The sequence below is a fragment of the Hetaerina americana genome, unplaced genomic scaffold, assembly GCF_022747635.1.
Source record: "Hetaerina americana unplaced genomic scaffold, ioHetAmer1.1.p SCAF_103, whole genome shotgun sequence".
NCBI classification, from domain to species: domain Eukaryota; kingdom Metazoa; phylum Arthropoda; class Insecta; order Odonata; family Calopterygidae; genus Hetaerina; species Hetaerina americana.
The window spans coordinates 1,193,107-1,212,382 of NW_027286104.1; the positions used below are offsets into that span (position 1 = coordinate 1,193,107).

At 39.0% G+C, this 19,276-nt stretch overlaps 1 protein-coding gene across 1 annotated transcript in view; it reads left to right on the forward strand.

The window, feature by feature from the left end:
- The window catches only part of LOC139700513 (uncharacterized), a 55,734-nt gene extending 38,127 nt beyond the window's left edge, over nucleotides 1-17,607 (forward strand). The window contains exon 2 of the mRNA XM_071599072.1: nucleotides 17,509-17,607. Within this exon, the coding sequence (XP_071455173.1) occupies nucleotides 17,509-17,607 (99 nt within the window). The remainder of the gene's footprint in view (nucleotides 1-17,508) is intronic.
- The last annotated feature ends 1,669 nt before the right edge of the window (nucleotides 17,608-19,276 follow it).

Genomic DNA, 19,276 nt, shown 5'->3' on the forward strand with positions numbered 1-19,276 from the left:
TCAACAAAGTATAGGTTATATAATACGATAAAAGATAAAATGTTAAAGTTATCATAAGTAAACGTGAGCACATTACTGCTTGCCTCTGCTGCAACCCGGCAACTTTCATTAGTAAGAGGTTATGTCTTCTTCTTACAGGCCGATAACCAGCCTAGAATACTTCATTTTAATGTTGCCGAAGGTTTGATCCAATGTGGTTTTTAAGGCAGTTAATCAAACCCAACAGTCGTGCAATATCCCTTGAAAGGAAAAAATATTTTCTCTATTGAATATTCTTTAACTGCCGGTGATCATGTTTAGATGTTAAGTTCTATGTTTTCGCCTGTTATTTTTTTTTCAATGCCATCCTTCTGAAGTTCCTTCCTGCATTGATATTCACTTCCAAAGATTCCTTGTAAAAATCAATGTAAGTGGTCACCAAGGATTGCCAAACTAAGCAAATTCTAACCCTTGTGAGGTACTGCAATATGAATGTGAAATGATAAATGTGTGCTTATATAACTGTTTTTACTAGTGATAATTTCTAGCTCTGCAGAAGCATTTTGTGGCACTATGACTTGACACGCTCTTGTTTTGACCTACCCATAACTTACTAACTGCATATCTGAAATGCAATATTATTAGGGCAACCAAGAAATGCACAGCACATATGTGGACTCGCCTTAGGAGAATATTTAACTTGCAAATGAAACCAAGGATGCTGAATTTATCTTGTGCAACAAATTCCTTCCATGAAAAAAGTAAAGCTTTGGCATCATAGTTGTATAATAAATTTTTTCTGAGTAAAGCAAATAGAACCTTAGTGAAGATGTCACAACCATGTTTTTAATTGTTAAGTATCGTGAACATTCATATATTTATTTTGATTAATCACTCTCTTAATAATTAAACTGTGATGTGATAGGCCTTAGTAGTAGATAGTATTCAGAGAATTCACAAATGGGTTCATTTCCACCACATATTTCAGACATGAAATCTTTTAGTGAAGTTGTCTTTCTGTACTCAGAATTTGAAAGTGAAACCATACAGGGGTTGATTGTAAGACTACTGACTGGAGGGCCCGGGTTCGATTCCCACAGAAATTTGCAAGTGCCTCCCTCTGTGGGCACTTGCAGCTCCACCCAAGCTATGTGATTTTTCAGGTACTAGATCTTTCTGGGAAACCATAACCGGAACAGGGAAAGGAACTGGCCCCCCTACCCTGATGTTTGATTTTCACATATCATGTGTCTTACTGCTGGGTGAACTCTACCATCATCTACCGAACCGACCTTCAGGTTAATTACTGGGTTTATGGTTTTTAATGGCTCTAGTTGACAGTAGTGCCTGAAACTACCCTTGATCTTCCAGGCTGATTGCTCCTCTGGTATTAGTACATAAAATTAGGTTATTAGCAAAAGAGTCATATCATATCCTTCAATGCTCTTTTCAAACTTAGCCAGATTTTTTTGTTATTATAATTGTTAAATGTACCCAGATGAGATAATGAAATACAGTTTGGTATTGGGCTTGTACACAGTCTATGGATTTGCCTTACTCTAGTATGTATTTAGTTGTCAAGGCTATTATTTAATTTTTACTGTTTAGTGTGCTTACTCTTTTACACTTGTGCAATAGCTTCTAGATAGCTATCAATGTAATATTTATCCCCTTGCTATAATCCTTAAAAATATAATAACAATGATAATGATTAAATAAGAAGACCTATATTTTTCCATTTCTCATTGTGCTGCTATCCTTTTTCCAAGCTATAGGTGGTGTAAAATTGATGTGCCTTAACTTCCCGAGTACCAACGGAAAAAGGCATGAATTACATCGAAGGAATATTCATCATATTCAAGCAATACTTCTATGATGCTGCCATGTTGATATTTGTCCAAAGGATAATCCATTAAGTTACTGCTATCATCAGGGCACCACTTGGAAAAATTCAGAGGTATGTGGCTTTTCAGGGATAGCATGTTTAACGTAGATGTGAAATAAATTAAATGAAGAGACTTTAATGGCAGGTTGCACTGGGTATATCTGTCATGTAGACCTTTAGTTAGCTTTTTGAGGACATTTATGTCTATATTGACTCCTGTAAAGTGAAGTAACAGTTAAATCTTCTTTGTGTGATAATGAGTGATTATTAGATTTGGTCCACCAAGTGTGAGTTAATTAAAACAGTAGACCAATTATCTGATTACTTAGTGTGCTCACGCAATGGGCTAGAACTCCTTAGAATTTCCATTTTGGTTTTGTGAGAAAATATTAATTAGAGGATAAATTTGTTGCCCCATCATTTTTGGAGTCCATTTGAACCCATGAACGAAATTAAGATTGTACATCTAAGATTTAGGGTTTACATAAAATCATTAGTTCAGCATGAAGAAGCATGCAGTGCACTTTCTCAAGGATGGTATAGTGCAGTAGTCATAAACTTCCAGCAAAGGAAGTTAAGGAGTATATCTGGCAGTTGTTTCATACCTTAGTGCCTGGGGTAAGCATAATTCACAAACAGGTGTATTATCAAATCTCACAGCATCTCCTGCACGTTCTTGGGATGTGTCAAAGGTAGACACCAAAGTGTTCAAAAGTGGGCCTTAACCTTGTGGACTGTGGCACAATGCATGCAACTACAAATGCATGTGACTTTGTGCCATATCATATGCCATATAGCCATCTGTGTGTACAACAATTTAACCTTTTGATCCTTTGAAACTCCTTAAATTTTGGAGGGTTATAATTATTGCCAGTTCGCATTTGCCTGTAAATCTTACGAAAGAACATCACTTCTCCTATGGAGTCATAGTAGTCCACAATGGCAAGAGATTTCTCCTTAGCCTCCCCTTTCCTGTCCCACGCCAACTTTGTGCTGGCATCATGAGTTCTCACAAATATCCTTCTTGTGCTTCAACTTCAAAGCCATCAATTTGTTTCTAGAGGAATCTGTAACTTCTCCGGGTTCCAATTTCTTTGTCATGATAAATATCAGCAATTCTCTCGGTTTAGACCCAAAGCAACGGTTACCACTGTATTCAGAGATTCATGTAGCTCAGAACTGCAGTAATAAACGTTAAAATCTATCGGATAACTTTTATAAAGCAACTTTTCTGATATTGTTAGCGCAATCTGTGAGGGTTTGGTAAAATGTCACACATCAACTCCTCTCTTTTAATGTATGAGTTCCGTATCATTCCCTGTGTACATTTTCATTTTCCAAACATATTTACTCTTTGCTTTACAAAGCCTCTGAGATTCAATGTTGAAACACCTCTTTGGAAATGTAGACCTTCCACCCTAGGTACGGCCTTCCCATAAAATATGTACTTTCATTGATAGAAACGTCTCCCTTGGAAATGTTACTCTCCAAAAGTTTATTCTAATACAATAATCGAAGAAAGGCTTTATTTGGTACAACTTTGGGAATACTGGTTGTGTGTCACTAAACGATTCATTATATGCAAAATGCAGAAAATATTTTCTCGCTCATGATTTCTTTTAAAAATGGAGGTTGACAAGAGTCGGTGGCGTATTAAATAACTGGTATTAGTGGGCTTATGGACAATACCCTGAAACAGCATCATTACAAAAACTTAATTTCTCTTCCTCTCGGCTGGTGTCAACCCAGTCTAAATTACTGCTTTTCATTTTCTTTTGCAATGTTTTGAGTTTATCTTTAGCTGTGCAAACAAATTTGTTTGCTGCACTATGTAGTTACACATGTCATCATGGAAGAAACGTTCAAATATTTCATCCAACACAGTTTTCTTGACTAAATTGCCAGTCTTAAATCTAACCAAGAATGTAGAACTTGTGGAGGTCCTCTTTGAACCAAAATGCTGGAAATAGATTGGATGGTACTCTCATGCTCTTCACCTCCATCCTCCAATTTACTCTCTGTTTTGCTCTCAGATCTCTCGTACAATCATTGTAATTTGCGAGGAAACCCTGCTGGTCTTTCACTGGCATGCACAACCGTTCTCACAGACACAGAAAGAGAAAAACATCCGCTGATTGTCAGCTTGTTTCATTAATGCTTCCCTCTTCATCATTTAGCTCCATTATTTTGTTTGTAAAACCATCACGCAGTGTAGGTGTTCTCTTACTCATTTTATTGATAGCTTAGACTAAGGACTAAGAATTATAATTGAGAGACTGAATCAAATTCTATGGAAGAAGCAAAGAAACTAACTTGTGTCACTCAGTTCTAACAAGTGCAGAGTTACTGTATATTTTATATGCTGTTAAACTTTTTCTATATGGGGGTTTAATTTTGGAGAGTCAGGTATAACAATTAAAAAGCATGCAAAATATAAATTTAAGCATTAAAATTCTTACAAAAAGCAGGGAGTAAAATCATGGGTTATATTTATGCTACTTCAATGGCACATTCCGCTTAAACAGCAATATTATATCGGTTTTGGTACAAGCATGAAAATCAATGCTGTAGTCCTTCAATGTAGCAAAAACTTTGGCTACAAAGTCCTATCTAAATTCCTAAGCTCTAGGGCAAGGAGGTAGAGAGAACTTGATGAAGATTTTAGATAATTGAAATGACATTAGAATTATATTATGTCTTGTGGGTTTTTTGTGGCTGAAGCTGTCATTGCTGCCATCAAAGTCCAAATGAATTTCTATTCTTCTTTCTGTGAACTAAATGGCCTAGCTTTTTAGTCTATGGTCAGTCAAGATGTGCGCATCATCACGCTGGTGCTCCAACCTCTATTATGTAATCTCCTAATGGCCTTGAAGGATATGTCTTTTTGTTTTCGCTATCTTTTTAAGTTATGAAATCTGTTTAAGGATGGAACATTATACCGATAGCCACTGGCTTTCATTGAGGACAGGAGGTCCTTCCGATCGCGAAGAATCAGCAATACCTGCAAAAAGTGGCATGCTCCAACATATGTTTACTGTATTATTACCGCCATCGTACTACGGTAGGAGAGATAATGTCAGTAAAATTAGAGAGATAAAGTGTACAACAGATTAGGTTAAAGATTTTTCCATGAATGATAAGGGATCAGAAGAACATTGTCAGACAGCGGTAGGGTCACATTCTGGTCAAAATTAGTCTGGTCTGTATCCATGCCACACACCCTAGCAGTGGCGTACAGGGTACTAAAATAAAATAAATAAATATATTTAGACAGGTTAAAGTTTTTTCCTCCACGGCATTGTCAACATTATATCAGGATAGAAGAAACCCATGAACCTGCATGAACTATCAGAAGTCCACAAAAATCTTTGTCTGAAACTATCTTTAGTCATGGTCAATTGAAAACAATTGGTGGTCTATTTAAGGTTGGGAAATCTCTTTCACCTTAAGCCACTGACAGACAGTATTAAGAAATGTTTCGGGGTGATACAGTTTGGGTATGGGTTGGATTCAGCTGAGTCCTATGATGCCTCTGATGATTGATGATAAACTGAAAGACGTCTTAGGAGTCCGCAATGTTGCTTCTCCTGTTGTAATTAGCATTTTTATGTTATTGCAGGTTCTTCCCTTTTTCTTGCTCAAGTCATGGGGCACTGAGATTGTCCATAGCCATTTCTATTTCATTTCCTAGGGCTTCCGTTAGAGACTGAATATTCAATATTAAAAGTATTGAGAAATTCCTTGGTAGTAAATAATCTCACTGAAATTTTGTATGCAACCTTGTCATTCTAATTTTTCATTAACCATGCCTACAATGTTGACATCCATCTCTTATTATTTTTGAGTGCCAGATTTGATAGCTTCAGTGTATATCTTAGTTGGCCCGGGACTGGTTCACATGATTCCTTGCCGAGCATTGCTCATCCAATGCAGGCAGCTACGTGAGAAGAGGTGCATGGAAGTTGAAGGCAGTTGTGGGGAAGAGGTGTAGCTGGGCCCTCGGGTAAAGCGTAAAGCAGAGATGAGTCAAACCCGTGGTTCTGAGCTTGGTGTGGTATGGTTCTGGAATTTCTCCTGGATAATGTAGAGTGAGAAGAGGTAGAGATAGGGAGCTTGTAAAAGGGGAGGAGGAGTAAGGAGGAAGAGGCTTGGTTCGATGGCAACAACACTGCTTCAGTGTCACTTTTTTAATTTTTCTCTGCTCTTTGGTGTATGCAATGACAACTTTTTGCAGTGTATAATGTAAACACATTTTGTACATGCTTCGATGGAGCAGTGTGTTGTGAAGACTCCTCATAAGGCTCAGTTGCATCACCTAATCCTTCAGTTTTAATTTTGAATGTTATGTATGATTTATTTGGGAGTTAATACTACAGAAACAGTTGATAACTCTGATTTAAAGGCTAAAATGAAAATTAACTAGCATTAGAGAAAAAATGCAGTCATGAACTTAAGCAATGAAGGGGGATGGAAATAAAAAGTTTAAACACTCCTTAAGAGATAAATTATTTTGTCAAGTTAAATTGCAAAAGGAGAAAAACAAAGATATATGTTTTCATCTGAAAAACGTAAAGTAATCATGTGCATTTACACGTTGAATTCTATGCTTCATATTTATTTGGAACATCAATTCCTTTTTATTAGCAAATCAGTTTATGTATTCATGTTCCTTCCAACATCGCCAAGTAGTAGAATGTTTCCATGGTTGATCACACAAATCAATAATTGTGTATCATTGTGATGACTTCTTCTGGTGAATTAAAAGTTGATCACATCTGTAATCCATACTTAAATGTGCCAACATACAAGTTGAAAAATGTGCACAATTACTGTGACTGCATTGATAACTACCTTGAATACACATCCATAATACTTTGTCAGAAAAACTAAAAGGTTTACAGAAAAAGACATCTCTTGGCATTCTTGGTGTGAAATAGAAATGGGGGTAAAGTAGGTCAAGTCGAATAAGGATTTGGGAATAAGTAGCATCCCTATGGAACTGACCAAGGGTTTAGGAAACTGTGAAGGAAAGAGGTTCTTCTATGGTCTGATTTGTAGAATTTATGAAAGATAAGAATGGCTGGAAGAAATAATTTCTTACCTTCCCAGTAAAGAGAAGCACGAGTGCAATCAGTATGTATTCATTTGATTCATGTTTTTGGGAGAGGGCATTTACTGGAGGTATTTCCTGGACACCCATAATATGCACCTCTATTACTCAAATGTGTGCTTTAGAGTCAGGCTGCATCTGATGTGGGCCAGGGGTATAACATGGGTGTAGCCTTGACCTGTAAAATGCCAGGCGATTAACCAGAATTCGTGAAATTTGGCTTCAGAGTACGGAAACAAGGCAACTGTTTTTGCCATGTGATGATGAATTTAAGGGATTCTGAGATGAATAAATGTTGATATGCAAGCACCTTCTAATTTTTTAATGTGGCAATGCAAATATCTTCTTGTTAAGTGTCAATTTCCAAATAATTTAATAATCTCTGTCTGATCCAAGTACTTCTTGTAATGCAACAATTTCAGAGGGTAAAATTCATCTGCCTTGACCGGGATTGGAACTCGGATCTCTTGATGTCTGTCCGAGTGCTTGAGCCAGTTAAGCTATCGAGGCACCCTCATAAACTGTGAAATATTGTAAATTTTTTACTTTTTGTAAATTCTGACATGAACAATCAGGGTGCGTGAAATGCACTGCGGAATGTGACATATTGGGTGGAATAAATGAATGCCACTCAGAAGAAGTTTGTATATTGGAGAGATAGGTGACTTATTTGGCCTTTGGTCCCTGGCTGCCGAGGTCTATGTGGGAAAAAGGGAGTTAAGATGAGTAGTGAAAGGGAAAAGACATAGAACAAAGGAATGAGTATGAATTGGAGTATTCCCCTTTTATAAACACAGTTTTTGAACTGCATTTTGTGTTCCTTTATAATTTTTCTCCTTCACCACTTACTGCAGCATGGTTAATAGTGTGTAATTGTAATGATTAGGGTAGACTTCCTAAATGGACAGCTTCACTGAAAACTTCTTTGCTTTCCACCATTTCCAGTACGTGCACTTAGTGCATCTACTATTAGTCCTAGCACCAAATTTGGAACAAATTCAGTTAATGTGGTGTCTTTTTCAGTTGCACTCATGGGCAATTTCCAGGAATTAACTGTGCAGGTGTTCAGTGCACTTGCAGGAAGTGGCCACCACCATTGTTGCCCTCTGGCAATGATTTGGTGCAACCTATCTAATGATCATGGAGATCCTGCTATTCCTTAGTTCTGATGGAATATAGAATATGACTGAGGCCCTTTTTTTAGTCATCTTGTTTTGGCCTTTACAGTTTTGTGAGTGGACTCAGGGCACCTTTTGAGATTGTAATTGTGGTCATGGAGTTAACATGCCAGTAAGCAACAAATATTTCATTTTTTGTGTGAAAAGCATAATCTAAAGTTCATATCTGCTATTAAATATTATATGTCCATTGTAGTGTGCTCCCTTTGAAATCCCTTTCTCGCAAACTGTTATTAGTGAGGAAAATACCAATTCCCTTATTTTGCACCGGAGAAAAAGCTGCCATAAATATTTTATGATCTTCCAAATGTCTCCCAACTATTAATGTATCAGGTACTTAATGCTCTCTGAGAGTCAATTCTTTAATAGATCTTGAACATCTCCCACTTAAGGAAAGATTTAAATGTGTATACATTTGGAGAGTCTAGACAGCAGGGTTTTGAAATCAAGTCTCACTGGTTTATCAAGAATGATTGTGTACATGAATGCTTGTGAAAGTTTTTGAAAGGAATTATCTGCTCATAGATAGAAAGATTCTGGGAACTTATACCCAAGTGTTTTCAATGATATTTAGAAAAAATGCCTCATTTTTGCAATCTCAGGTCTAGTAGTTCATTGTGAGAAACATGCAAATATTGATTTTTTAGTTCCTCTTAACTTACTTAAGGCATTCTCTCTCTAATGATTTTTACCTCTTGGTAATGGGTAACCTTGCATAAATTGTACAATATCTATATATTAGCACCAGTGCATTTAAGTATGTATCAGTTAGTACAAAAATAAAATGACCATGGCGTGTTTCCAAAAAATCTATTAATAATTAGCATCTCACTTTAGAAGTTTTACAAAAATTAAACCATTTCATTCAAGATATTTTAAACCTTGTACCTTAGATAAAATCTTCATTGAAAAGGTCTTGGTTAACAAATAGTGTTAAAAAAATAGCAGCCATAACATATCCTGTTCATTCCAAGAGGTAAAAAAATGAGAAATCCAAGTGTAAGAAGTGATTGCACGTATCCTCTGTATTGCGATGATTGCCATCTTTCGTAAAACTTGCTAATTGACGCTGTAGCACGCACGTTAGGCCATTGAGTCCCCTTCTTGAAACCAGTAAATTTTCCTTTTATGCTTCTTCTTTCGGACCCCATGCAGCGAAAATTTGGCGTTCACTACCCTGTGGTCACTAATTCCTTTTATGGTCTCTCTAGTGAAGAATTTGTCGGTAATGTTCGTTGTTAACAAATCAGGAATATAATCGCCCCTAGGCGGTGAAGTGACAAGTTGATGCAAGGAGTTAAACGTAAAGAATTCAATAGCGACTCTTAGAATAGATATCTTTGACTTAACCACCCGTTTTAAAACTATATGTGCTCCATTCAATAGATAGAGGGACAGAGAAATCTCCACCAATTATATCTTCGCGATCATTTTGTTGGGATAAGAAGCCTAGTCTAGTTCTAGTATTGAATTATCGTTGTCCCACGGTTATCCGGTAGCCTGTAAGATGTTCATGCAAAATGCTTTTGCATTGAAGACTTCTAACCACAACGCTTTCCAAACCAATATCAGGACTTCGTTTTTTAAACGTCGGCGATTAACTACAATACAGATAATGTTTCCTTGACATATCTGAATTTTGATCGAGGATCGTCTTCTTATTAATATTGAAACCCTGGTTAAATTTTCCGCCCGGTGCTACCTGATTCGTGTGAACTACGTATTGCTTTCACTGACCCTCACTGCATTTGAAGCTAAATAAGTTGGCAAAAAAGACTTATTTTTGACCTACAATTCAATCTAGAAAAGGCCTGCTGTGCTCGAATATCCCACCCGCTACGCACCTGGCGGCCTCAGACGTGTGTGTACTGAACGCGAGAACGGTTGCGGGGGTTCCTATACGATTGGATCGCTGGCCACCCTTTCGGCGATTCCGGGCCCAGTCCGCATCCCCGCTTCCTTCATCCTCAGCACCGGCGCCCTCTCAGGGTGCAAGCAAAGGAAAAATCCCGGCCTGCCCGCTGGCTGATACGAGCAAGTGGTCCGAGATAAATGCTCGAGAAATTTGCGCGCTTGGTCTACTCCCCTGATCGCCCATTCTATGGGCATAAACTCGGCGATGATCACGTGAAGCAATGCGGAGGTTGAAAACTCAGTGTCGGCTATCCTTCGTGAGCTAAAAGTCCCTGGCGTAACCTACCATCTTCCGGCAAACCTGCACCCTAAATTCATTCTCCGAGGTCTCCTCCCTTCGATCGAGAAGCCTTTCATCATGTCCTTAGCTTTCGCTTGACCTCCCCGTGCTCTCGGTCCGCTGACTCTCACCCTCGCGTCCGTCTGATATCGAAAACGGTTCGCGAAGTTGCTAGATATCCGACCGGGACGTGTCGATTACTTGCGGAAACACAGTCCATAGCGACGTATTTGCGGGAATTCCATCCTTTGCGGGCCTTCGTGGCGCCGTTTCAGATTTCCGGAAAGCGAATGAACCGACCCAGTGTGACCAATGACAACTCGTCGGTCACACTAAAAACCATTGTATTTTTAAATCGAAATGGTATCCGCTGCGGCGGCGATCGTTTAAGCTGCCCGTGTACGAAGCCCCGAGAGGATTCTGCTGTGTACTCCTTTGTGGTAGCAATCATTCCGCTAATTAACGTGGATTCGACGTCCACGAGGAGGCCAAGCGACTGCAAGCCGTGCGAAAAAAGATCGCGCCACGTTTTCAGCTGTTTTCCTTTGGGCATGGCTCTCTCGCTCCCTCGCCCGGGCGGTGACCTCCGCAGCTGAGTTCCCTACCATCCCTTCCCCTCACCGGCCATCAACTTCCTCCCCTCCAGCCTTCCTCCGCTTAGGAGCTTTTGTAATGGTTTCGGGGTGCTAGAATAAAAAAAACAGTTGACTTAGTTCTTTGAACCTCTCTGAGGTACTACTAAATTACTTTCGGATTCTCTTGCCAAGTTTCCGCTAACCTTTTCCTTTTGAATTCGCTGAATGCTTTCCGAAATTCATTCTTGGAATTGGCGTAGATATCTTGTACTCAATAAGTGATCTCAATTCTTAAGTCGGAGAGATATCATCCTTAATGTTTTTCATCTTGGCGTGAGATAACCTTTGACGTCGCTACGCTTTAACATCCGCTTGGTATTATCCTGGTCCCGAGTCATCTTTTATCAATTTACTGGGAATGAACTTGTTGACTGCTGCGCGGCAGATCTCAAGGAAGTGATTCCATGTATCCGCAGTATTTCGGTGATTACGATCATTCTTAAAACTTCCGCATTGGCTTTGTAGCAGGAACTTAAGGCCATGGTAGTAGTAGTCCCCTTCTTAAAACAAGTAAATTTTCCGTTCAGGCTTATTACAGGGCTACAGTGTTCAGTTTGTTTGGAGGAAAATATGAAAGGAGGAAATGATAATTTTTTCACCCTGGCGGTGGCTTGCAGAGTGCCAAAAAAATTAATTGCGTCGCACAAAAGCACTCGGCATATCATGCACGGATTAGCCTCTATTCCCATGTCAGATTCAAATATATGTACGTAACGTAATGAAGCCGATAGCAGTTAGCAATAGATATCCAGAAGTAATAAATAAACGTTACCGTAAGAAACTTACAAATATAGCCGTAATCAATGTTAATAATCCTGAATTTTGTAAAGATCCCCCTGGCAAATGACCACTAATTCTCTATCAAGGGAATATTTCTCAAAAAGGTATTCATGCATTTGCCTTAAAAATCAAATATGCCCTTTGCCGTAATACCTTGATACCGAAGAACGTGATCTCCCACGCTAAAGAAAAAGTTCCCATAATACGAGTGGAGTGAATGAATCAATGTGCGCGGACTGTTCCACTGCGTGTATTGGGCAAACAGGACGAAACTTTAAAGAAAGGATGAGGCAGCATAGTGCACGAGTAAAGAATAAGGAGCATCATATATCACTCTTTGCGAAGAACCTCATCGAACGTGACCAAAGAAGTGACTTCCAGACTGAAATTCTCTGTTTCGAAAATACAGGCCATAGACTCGATGCTTTGGAGCAATTAGAATTTATAAAATGTCTTGCAAGGATGAACTTCCAAGGAAATTATGTATTTCCCCCCTCCTAGACCCCAATCGCACGTCCAATGCTATCCCCCTCCTAAACAAAATCCCTATTAACAGCCAATGATTGAAACCGAAAGCTCTACTCCCCTTTCCATCCCATCAACATTGCAAACTTTTCACTCCCTCCCCCCTCCAGAAGTTATAGGTTGGTTGAAAGCTGGCTGCCCACGCGCAGAAACGACTGTTGGGCCATGGAGCTTACCCCTTCCATAAAGGGCATAAAAGTTTCCGAGTTCAAAGTATAAAATACAAAGTTTCATTCTATCTCGAGACTGCACTGTGACCAAGTTCGATCTTAGTTTTGTTTTTATATTTATCTACTGAAGGCTTGTTTAGGTTTTTAGATAGTTAATCTATGGTGTGTTCTTAGCATAATATTCTTTTCAATCATTAGTTTCTATGGTAAGGTAAGTAAAATTTCTAGGTAGGGTATTTTTGTAAGTTAGGCATAATTGTCATATAGATTCATTTATTTAAAATATTGGTATTCAGCTAAAGATTATTGAATTATACTCTAAAACAGGTTTAGTTCACTTGTACATTTTATGGTTATTTAGGATAAATCACGAAAAGTGTGTATAGGAGCGGAAAAGTGGCGAAACCAATGCGCGAGAGGGGCATTCTCCGTAATAACTTCTCCATAACATCTTCAATATTTTTTCCGCGGAAGTAAAATGAATATTGAAGATGAAGTTGTTATGGACAGTTTCCATAATGATGTTATAATTAATGAAGGGATTGATGAAGGCGGCAGTAACTAGGGAAATTTGTTAATTGATATATGTTGGCATATTAAAAAATAAATGTAAAACACAATTTTTAATTCCCTAATTTATTTAAAATATTGGGATTATAGCGTGGAAAATTGTTCAATTACAATAATCTGTTGGCTAAGAGTAATGTGCTCTTGGCGATATCTTCGAAGATGTTCTCAAAGCCTTCCGCTAGCATTGGCTCCATTGTTAAGCGGTTGCTCGGGGCCTTTCTGCTACCCCTCTAGCCATATTTCCCCCATTAATGCCACGACCACAATTTATTTATCTTGGGAAATTGTCAGAAGCCCTTCCTGCCTACTGTTTCATACTGAGTTGGTTGCTGGTAATAATGCTTTTGTATGTTTATTTCAACATGGGAAATAAGTGTTCAGGAGTGGGCGTAGGTTGAAGGGTGATTTTTGGTTTTTGTGTAAGGATGGTAAATTATGGTCATAGTCGCATAGTTTTTGATGAGTGGGTTTTTTGTGTTCGGCAATGTATCGGTAAATTTGTGTCATTTCCGTGAGGATCTGAAGAATTGGTATAATTTCTAGGTCTTTCCTGTTATTATCATTACTTACGAGCCAGGTTGCGCCTAACAATGAACTTTAAAATTTGTTAAGTATGGAAAAATCACCTAGGCGGGAATCGAACCCGCGACCTCTGGCTTGGCAGACGAGGACGTCACTTCGCCGCCACTGGGGCCGGCGAAATATGTATGGTTTTCCCCTTCCCCCCAAAGTGGCTTTTTGAAATACCATGAGGAAGAGTGAGTGCATGTAGATGTTTCATTGTACTTATTTTCATGCCTGGAAATTATAAACATACACAAGTTGTATGCATGGTCGTGTACTTCAATTCAGCAGAAACATAATTTAAGTGATAAAGCTAGTGTAAAGCGATTTCCTCAATTCTTGTAACTATGAATCGCTGATTAGAAGGGGTCCATTCCAAAGGAGGGAGGGTTATATGAAGGCAAGAAACTCAATCCATTTGATACTCCCGACAACCGCATAGTGACTCAAGTGGAAAGGATCCGTTATTTCTCATCCGACAGTTGTATTCTGGCACTGAGCCATGACCACCTGGATAAGTTCGTGGCTCAAAGGAATAGGAGTGGGGAATAGAGGCTGGGGATGGCGGCAGGATTCGGGGAAGGAGAGGGTGAATTTTATTTTCTACTATGCATGATATTCCAGAGGGCAATTTTCCGAGGAATGAACAATTGGTGGATCATTGCTGCATAAAACAAAGTCGTTCCATGGGACACATCCAATCGGAAAGATATCGCCTCTACACCAGGTGACAGAATCAGTCCAGGGAGCTTATCTTGAGTGTTGCACACTCTCCTTGAGAAAATTCCCATCAAGTTCTTTCAGAGAAGGGACAGTCAAGCGCTGCGGTTAGTGCATAGTTAGCGGAGTGGATGAAAGCGGCGCTCAGGAGGCTAGAAGTCAAAAGTTGCTGTGATCCCTGATTGGCTGGGTCCCCCTCGTAGCTCCGCCCTCGTATTTCTTTCATCGAGCACTGAAAAGTTAAACTGAGGGAAGTGGTTCCGAGGGTAGGTATGGTTTGAGTCATCTCAATATTTCCCGCGTAAAAATGGGAAATCAAAATTAAGTGACTTTCCTCTAATGTTTGCTTTCCATAAGCGAACGGTGAGGAGTTACGCACTGCTTAATATTTCCGCTTAGGAAAACATTGGGGACGTTCCTCGGAGAGCACCTGGAATCTTGATTTCTGATGGTCGTGTGTATGATAAGACGGTCTTTGTCCGGCTCGTTTGCGAGATTCGTTTCCTGCGCTTACGCAGTGCCTTTGCGTGCTGTATATAAATCAGGTTAGTGCTGCACCTAGCGATTCTTTGCAGGTAAATTAGTTATGGTGAATTCTAAAGCTATCGTGCGTGTAAATCAGCCTGCTTTCGTAATATTTACTTCTAGGAACGGTTGATGAGATACTCTGACGTTGCTATGCTGTCGGCGTAGGTGTGTGTAAGTACGAAAAACGTATTGATGGTCGAGTGGAATCGTAATGTTTTGAGCATTCCCATGGCAGCAGTAAACGGAAGTCTCATGGTGAGTGAATTGTTACTGTTTTGACGGAGAAAGTAGTACTTTTCATCTGAATTACCTCGTTGTTGATACACCTGTTTTCGTGCGTATTTAGTGTTTAAAGTAGGAATGTTCCATGATCCTCTAATTCGGTGCAATCTTGAATCTAATGCCCTTGGTCCTCTTCCCGGGGTAACAGTCAACCGTCGTGGGAATTACGACGGGAGTGAATTAAGCCATTTAAAGTGGAAACTTGCTTGCAAGGAAATTCCATGTAAACTTGCATTTTGGTGAAATGTAGCGTAATAAGTAATGTTCACGTAATAATTTGTCACGATATGTGGTGAAAACTGCGTGCTCGGAAGAATTGGGAGATCCAAAGGCAATGCGTATGAGTCATCCTTCCCTACTCTCGCGGAACAAGTTCCACTGGAGTCGTGGAGTGTAATTTGTGGTCCTGGTTTTTATGGATAATTGTGTATTATAATGAATTTTTTGTAAGGTTTTCTGAAATTGATGTCATTTAATTGGAGGCGGTCTTATGGTGAGCGGGGTCTTGTGCAGCCGCCAGTCCGCGAGGCCTGACGTTGTGGTCTTCATACAGCTGGAGCGGCGGGAATGTTATGGTTTCGGCAAGACGGCTAATAACCGCGGAACGACGAAGGGTACTGCAAGCTTTCTATCGCTGAAAGTTATTCTTCGTGCTGGCACGAGAGAGTTTGTGCCGCTACATTTTCTGTTCTCTAAAGCTAATGTATTACGCGCGTTAAAATGCTTCCACGCTTCAGTTTTAAATCAAAGTAACGGTTAAATTAGGTTTGTTAATCTTAATGTAAACTGAGGAAGAGCGTTTCTGTGGTTTGTCTCTTAATGCTGAGTAAAGTAATTTGATTTTTAGTTTGAAGCAGTCCTACGGTAAGAGGGTCCACATTCGGAAACACCATCCGCACAATGCATGACTTATTCTGTGAGGCCTTTGCGGTGTCACAAAATCCCTCCCGTGATCGTATTTCGTGACACATTAGTAATCGACAATCGGCGGGGCCCTGGTGCGGCTGCACCACTTGCCATTCTTAAAGGCCGGCAGTGCATTTCACAATAGCTGGAAATCATTGTTTGGCATCGGTTATTTCCTCTGTCGTTGCCAACCCAGTGACCGCTTGACGTTTCGCCGACGAGGGCACCTGGTAGGCGGTTCAATTATAATTCTCCTTAATATTGGTACCTGCAGCATTTTTAAGTTGGCCAGGCATTATTATTTTAATAGATAGAGGAGTCATTAGGGTTAATGAATGAGTCACTATTGTTTCAGTATAACTTTCTTAGGCTATAAGGAGAATAACTCAAAGCTTAAGTTAACATTATCATGCGGAAATGTATGCGTAGTAGTTGCCTTTATGGTTCAAATTCATGCCGCAATGTTAATCTAGCATTACCATTTAAAGGATTTGTGTGCTGTCGTGGACTGCTCTTGTTGGCACAGAGGTAATATTCAAGAAACATTTACAATAACTTGAATGACGGAATAGTTAGTGTATTTCATGTGTGCTTGGAGTTTCTTTGCATGGCATAAGCATGAAAATCACGCATACAATTTGAAGTGATGAATAAGAGTGTGTTCCATAATTTTGGCTAATTTTTCTTAAGTGTCGTGTGGCGAGTTGTGTAAAATAGCTTGTGCTTATGTCCTACGGGCCAGTTGTCCTGAAATGAGTGTGAACACCACAATATTTGAGCCGTTCCATGCTGCTTGAGAAGATCACAAACCATATTATTACATTCTTCACATCATAGGCAGAAGTTACTGATGATCATATCTATACAATCTCATATTAGGTGTAATAACTGTGTTTAAAAACTGCACTAAAAGTATATAAGTTAATTTTAATCAGGTTCTTAATGGTTGTGAGTTAATGTTGTGCGAGGGAGTGGTGAGTACTTGAAGGTGTCTGTGGTGTCTCTTATTTTGTCATTGCAGTCAAAACTACCTTTATAATATGTCTCTAATATATCCCTAGTCTTCATAAGGCGACTCCTGACATTTACTTTCTAATAGTGAAGCTTGCTTTTTTTGTGACTTTAGAGGTTCTAACATAACTCCTTGCTTTGCATGAATATCAGATATTACTGTGCAACACTGCCATTTAATTTATAATTTATATTGAAGTTATAAATTGTCAACTTTTCTACCCTTCATTACCTGATGACTGGACTCACAGTGATGCCAGGAGATACAGTTCTTCCTTCAGACCCATCTAAACTTGAAGTAGAATATGTACTGTTTGATTAAGCTCATTTTGATGGTTAATTTAACAAAGTAATTTCCATAACTAATCCTGTACTATTCCAAAAGGGTTGAAATGACTGTTTCTTTGTTTCATGTGGCTTGTCCAGCAAAGGCTTGTTCCATGTAATAAATATTTTCTCCTTCCCATTCAGTGGAATTTCGACACTGAACGTTCAGAGTCCAATCTTGATCTGGCCTCTGTGGGTGGGCATGTGACGTCCCGACTTGAGAGCCTTTCTTCAGGACAATGAGGACTTGTGCAACTGAAAGTGCCCTCTGTGCTGCTGCCTGCAACACAAAGGCACACCTGCCTGCAGCCTCCGGTGGGTCCTACCACTGTCCTTCTGAGTTGACTGCACTATACTACAGGAGCCAGCCAGAATGCAGCAGACGGTACTGTGCCTAATCAGTCTATTTCATTGTTGCCCTGGACTTGAATTAGAATACGAGAATAAAGTTGTCATAGTTATTTAGTGAGGTTTCATCCTGAAAGAAAAATGCAGCTTAAGGGGTGGGGACTGAGAGTTGCATGTGTATAAATTAATGGAGTCCCCCTTATTACTTTCCTGTTCTCTATGACCTGTCATGGTATGGTAGTGTTCCATCGTATACATGGTTATGGTTAACTTCGATGCCTTCCTTTTTCGTGCCACAGAAAAGTAATTCTTTGGGTGAAATTAACTTTGGTGTTTGACTAACTCTGCCGTCAGCATGTGTATGAATATGCGCTTTATTTCAGGTTTTTCAATTGTATATTCCCTTTCACTTCCTCTCCCCTATCCTTCCGTTAACCCACCTGGTGCTTGCACCCCTTACCAAACACCTTTTTGGTGGATAGCGGGGTATAGATGTAGTTGCTGAGAAAAATTTATGAAACTTGATTAAGTGAAAAATGCAGGAGATTCTGCAAAATGTTGGGCTGGTTTTTCATTTGTCTGAAATAAAAACATGGCCATATATGCAGTGCAATTGTGAAGATCAAATTTCTGTCCATAATGCGTATTTTTAACTAATCTCCTGACTAAATATTGCTATCAGTAGTAGCCTCCCTGGCGTTGGTAATGTGCAATTCACTCTTGGATGCCAAAATTATTTTCTAAGAGGCCAGTGTATGATTTGGAATGTCAACCAATGTGAAAGAATAGGTTTGCTCAATGTCTGCTTAAGGTTAAGGCCAACTCTCTTTGTTTAATTTGTAAATGGCAGGAATGAATTGACACTGCCTTCAGGTGGCATTTGTTGGATTGAAGTGATCCATCTATCCTATCATATATGTATATATATATATATATATATATATATATATATATATATATATATATATATATATCCATACGTAATCATAATACATCATACTTCACGTATACGCGAAGTACTTGGTACTAGAATGAGTAGTAGTATGTATTAAAATAAGTGAAGTGTAGAAATAATTTGTTTCTTCTTATTCTCGTGGATTAATGAGATGAAATAACTGTAACAGATAAGTATAAAATAGAAAGTAATTGCAAAGGCATACTTCCAGACTAATTTATTTTTGCGAAAGTCTTCTATAAAATATTGTGAACATAGGTGTGTAAATGTTTGGATATAATTTTAATTTCTATTACATAATGTGCATAGTAATTTTTAGATCATCTGAACATTTTTGTAGAGATAATGCGTGCATTATTGATGAGAAAATAAGGTACTGGGATGAAAATGCTCGTTAATATGTTGATGTCGTTTTCAAGCAACATTTAAACTTCATGCATGTTTTGTAAGTTCTGGGATATGTTCACAGGGTAATCAATGCTGGAAATGAAGTATATTGGAAACATCTTGATCCGAAGAAAACCTTGTCAGATTTCACTTTCAAGAATTAAATTGTTTTTAAATCATTTGGTTACATTTGTATGTACCTAGGCATCTGCATGACATTTT